This window comes from Antrostomus carolinensis, unplaced genomic scaffold (assembly GCF_000700745.2).
Source record: "Antrostomus carolinensis isolate BGI_N321 unplaced genomic scaffold, ASM70074v2 scaffold32583, whole genome shotgun sequence".
Lineage (NCBI taxonomy): Eukaryota > Metazoa > Chordata > Aves > Caprimulgiformes > Caprimulgidae > Antrostomus > Antrostomus carolinensis.
In genome coordinates this window covers 858-5,293 of record NW_010307783.1, presented here as the reverse complement: position 1 = coordinate 5,293, position 4,436 = coordinate 858, and the positions used below count along the sequence as shown (strand labels likewise).

The 4,436-nt window shown below is 58.6% G+C and overlaps 1 protein-coding gene across 1 annotated transcript in view; it reads left to right on the top strand.

Moving 5' to 3' along the window:
- LOC104523100 (protein VAC14 homolog) overlaps positions 1–4,068 on the top strand; it is a 5,370-nt gene extending 1,302 nt beyond the window's left edge. The window contains exons 2-4 of the mRNA XM_010165565.1: positions 486–591; positions 2,178–2,328; positions 3,906–4,068. Of these exons, the coding sequence (XP_010163867.1) occupies positions 486–591; positions 2,178–2,328; positions 3,906–4,068 (420 nt within the window). The remainder of the gene's footprint in view (positions 1–485; positions 592–2,177; positions 2,329–3,905) is intronic.
- The last annotated feature ends 368 nt before the right edge of the window (positions 4,069–4,436 follow it).

The following is a 4,436-nucleotide window of genomic DNA, read 5'->3' as shown; positions in this document are numbered from 1 at the left end:
CGGCACGGTGCGGTTCCTGGTGAGCTCATCGTCTGCCTGCAGCAAAATGATGATTTGATGATTTTTCACGTGCCGGCAAAACCCGGCGCTGCCCTGAGGAGCTTTCCATACAGTGACGCTGAATAACGCACTCGGGTCCCTTCCCGGCACACGCCGGCCTTTCTTCCCCTCCGTGCCGTCCCTGCGGGTCAGGAGGGTCAAAGCCAGTGTCCTGCCTTACACCACCTTCCTGCCTGCTTTCTGGGTGGGCAACCTGCTGGCTTTTTGGGCAATCTGCCTTTCCCCCCATCCCTACCTGCTCATCCCGTTCCCTTCCACCATCCCTTGGCCACCCCGCAGATCTGCATGCGAGCCCTGCCTGTTCCCCGCCTGCTCCCACCTTCCCGTGGGAGCTGCGCGTGCCAGGAGGGTTTGGCAGAGCCACAGTCCACACCAGGCATCACCCGGGAGAACCATCTGCTGCTTCCAAGCCACCCTTTTCCAAGGTAACATCCTTAACGGCCCCATCCAGCGGGGATCTGGAGGTCACCGTGGATTTCCTCACCGAGGTGGACAAGCTGGTGCAGCTCATCGAGTGTCCCATCTTCACGTGTAAGGAGGAAGCGGGGCGTGGGGAAAGGGGTGGTGCTCCCCCACCTCCCTGCTCTTCCATCGCGAGCAGAGAATAAATAGAGCAGAAGTTATGAGACTTCTTGCCGGGAGGTTTGCCCAGCACTGGAGCCAGCACGGCGGGGGGAGGCTGCTCCCCCCACACACACACGCACACCCCCCCCAGATATAGGTTAAGGGAACGAGCGGTGCTGGCAGCACACAAAGGGGTGGGGGAAGGATGGATGGGGAAGCCTTGATGGTGCTCAGCATCTCCAGGGGGGCACAGGTTGGGTGACAGATGCAGGGAGCCATGTGTGCCACACTTGGAGACATGGGGTGGCATCGTGGGTGCTGCTAAGGCTCTTAGGAGGAAAAAAAATGGGGTTTCTTAGCAAGAAAAAAGGGATTTTTTCTGGAAATGGAGAATTAAGCCCTAAAAAAAACAGAATGTCTTCTCTGATCCCCATCATGGGCCTGGCCAGGGGCTCAGGGACGTGGTGGTGGGAGCTGGGATGGAGAGGGGGACATGGTGGGGTGACGCATGGCTCTGGGGTTTTGGGGGTTCTTATGATGATGTTCGGCTGCCCCTGGGCTCCTTCTCCCTGGAGGTGGAGCTGGGTGTTGGGAGATGTCCCAGTGTCCCAGAAACAACTTTGGGAGGGGACTCTGTAGGTCCAGAGCTCTCGGGGGGCAATATTTGGGGGAGTATTTGAGGGAAGAAGGTTAAAGCAGCCAGGCAATGGAGATATGGTCACACTTCCTCCTGTGGTGCTCTGTGCTTCATCCTGAGGATGACGTCCCTTCCCCGAGGTGATTTTTCCACAGCCCCAAACAACTCCTTGAGGGTTTCCCACCCTGCTCACCTTAATCTCCAAGTCTTAGGGTGAAGGACAGACATGCCCCCATAGAGCAGCATCCCTGGGCATGGGTCCCTTCACAGGGAGATGCCAGAGGTGCTGGTGGCAACCAGGAGGTGAGATGCTGGGGCATGGGCCTCTCGCCCCATCCCCTGGGCTGCCCCAGGTGGGACCTTGGTTTTCTGTAGGGCTCTGGAAGGCTCTTCCACCCCTGAGCACCATGAGGGATGGAGCAGGAGGGTGGTTTCCCCTCTGCTGAGGAACACCAAGACCTAACACACGTAACCATCAGGGCTGAGCGGAGAGGACACCTTCCACGCCAGAGAGTCCCCAGGAGAGTGTCACCCAGCACTCCTGGTGCTCCAGGAGGGTATTTCTGCTAATTCTGTGGAAGCTGAGGAGCAATCTCATGTTGCACGTGTGTCCTCAGGCAAAGAGCATGGATGGGCTCAGGGATGAGCGGCAGCAGGGATGGGAGACTGGGGAGCTGCTGCCGCCTTCACCAGCTGGCAGCTGGGAGCTGTGGTGGGGAGAGGGGCTTCTGGCCTGTGTGGGACACAAAGATGATGAGTTAATGGAAGGGGAGAGGCTGCTGGTGCCATGCAGGTGCCTCTTGGGTCGGTTAAATAGTCCCCAAGACAATCAGGTGGATTGGGAGGAACCTGCTGTTGGGGTTGGAGGCGAAATGCATTTAACCCACCTCCCCATCCTCTTCCTCTCCTCTTCCAGATCTCCGCCTGCAGCTGCTGGACGTGAAGAACAACCCCTACCTGATCAAGGCTCTCTATGGGCTGCTGATGCTGCTGCCCCAGAGCAGCGCCTTCCAGCTCCTCTCCCACCGCCTCCAGTGCGTGCCCAACCCCGAGCTCATGCAGACCGCGTAAGTACCGCTGGGACCAAGCTCCAGGACCCCCAACATCGGGGGCTGGACACGCCGTCCCCCCGCCACCGAGCATCCCCACGATCCCAGGCTCGGCCCCATGTTCTTTCACCCTCCAGCTCCTCTGCGGCCGCGGTTGCTCCTTGCCCCGTGGCCGGGAGCGTTGGCTCGGGGGGTTTTTTGTGTCTATATTTGGTAACCCTGGGAGGGCTGTGCCTCATCCACAGGCATTTGGCATCCAGGATGGAAAATTTCACTTGTGAGGTCGCTATGGAAACGAGCAGAGCTGGGAAGGAGGTTTACGGAGAAAGAGAGAGAAGGAGACGCCGGCAGCTGAGGGTGCTCCCAAAGTGTGCCCCCCCCACTTAGCCAGCCTTCACAGCACCCAAAAGGACCCTGTCACCTGTGCACACCTGGGGCTGGCTGCTCCATCCCCACCCCTGGCTTTCGGGGAGCCACCAGCAGTGATGTGCAAGGGTGACATCTCCCTGGGGTCCAACCGAAATCCTCCTGCTCCCTGCCCAGGGATGCTGCCCACCCGGCTGGTTAGACACCAGCAGTGCTATTTGCTCTTGAGCCCTCAGCTAATGAGCAGGGAAGGTGGATGTTAAAGCTGGATCTGCCTTTGTAAAGCCCTGGGAATAAAAAAACCAAAGCTCCTAAGCGCAGGTTTCTGAATGAACCCCCCACCAATGCCACTCCTTGGCTTTTAACCACTCTCCTGGGTTGCCTTTTATCCCTCGTGGCCTCCAGCGCTGAGCTCAGCCCCACAATCCAGCACTGATTTTAATTGGGGGGGGGCTACATGTGCTTCCTTCCCCCTTTTTCCCCCTCCCCTTTAGCCCCCACAGTGGGGTTTTTTCCGAGTAACTGATGTTGTCAGACGGCCTGAGCGTCTGATTAATTCTGACCTACATTCCTTCAAACACCCAAACCGGCTTTTTATGACAGCCCAGCCCCAGCTGCCCCCTCCCCATGGGGATACCGAGGCTTCAAAACCCACCTGCCATCCTCCCCCATGTCCCCTGATGGGCATCCCATGGCTGGTCCCTGCTGTCCCTTGTGTGGGGACAGCTCTTGGGGGATGAGGACCCCGTGGTCGGAGTCCCGGGGAGCCCACAAATGGGGCTTTAGCCAACCCCGGGGCTTGTCCCCCGGTGCTGTCCCTACTGCCACCAACCCTCCTCTGTGTCATAGCACATGGACATTTTCCACTTGCTCCTAAAACCAGGCAGGGAAACTGAGGCACGTGGCACTGGCATCTTTTCTGACCAGTCTCGCTGCTTTTGTCCAGAATGGGTTGGGACAGAGGGGAGTATCCATGCCAGAGGGGTTAAACCTCCCCTTACGAGGGGGGTGCCAGGATGTCCCTTGTCCCCTCTGTCTTGTCCTAGGACTTCTCAGGCTCCGTCTCATATCTTTGGGGAAGGGAAACTGGGGTTTGGGGGTGTTTAATGGGACACCAGCATCACTTGGGTGTGGTGGGCTGGGCTTTTTCAGGACAAGCCTTTGGTGCTGCTTGTGATGGATCATCTCCTGCTCCTTCCTACCTTCACGCTCTGCTCTCTCTCCGTTAGGGACAGCACCAAACCCAGCACTGGCTTCAAGAGAGTGACATCCTCCAACATCGACTACACGGAGCTGCTACAACACTTTGAGAAGGTCCAAAACAAGCACTTGGAAGCGCGGCATCAACGAGCTGGGCGAGCGGAGCAGCTGGATCGGCGAGTGGTTCTCTGAGCATCCCCACAGCAGCCACGGGTGTGCACGGTTGCTGGGGCAGGGACCAGGGGACACAGACCAGGGGACCAGGGGACACCGGTTGCTGGCCACTGGAGGATGCAGTGGGTTTGATGGCAGAGGGAGACGGGTGAGCACTCAGCGTGGGGCAGGTTTTCCTCCCCATTGTGTGTGTTTGTGGATAGTTGGGGACACCCAGGCTGTGCCTGGTTTCTCCCATGGGTGATATGGGGAGGTGGGGAAGGGTTGTGGGAGGAGAGGGTCAGGGGAAAGCGCTTCGTCTTCTCTTGCAATAGGGCGAGGAAACTCCCCTTTGCTTTGCTAATGCCTTCCCCGTGACTGTCAGCTGAGCGCCCAGCCTCCCGCCA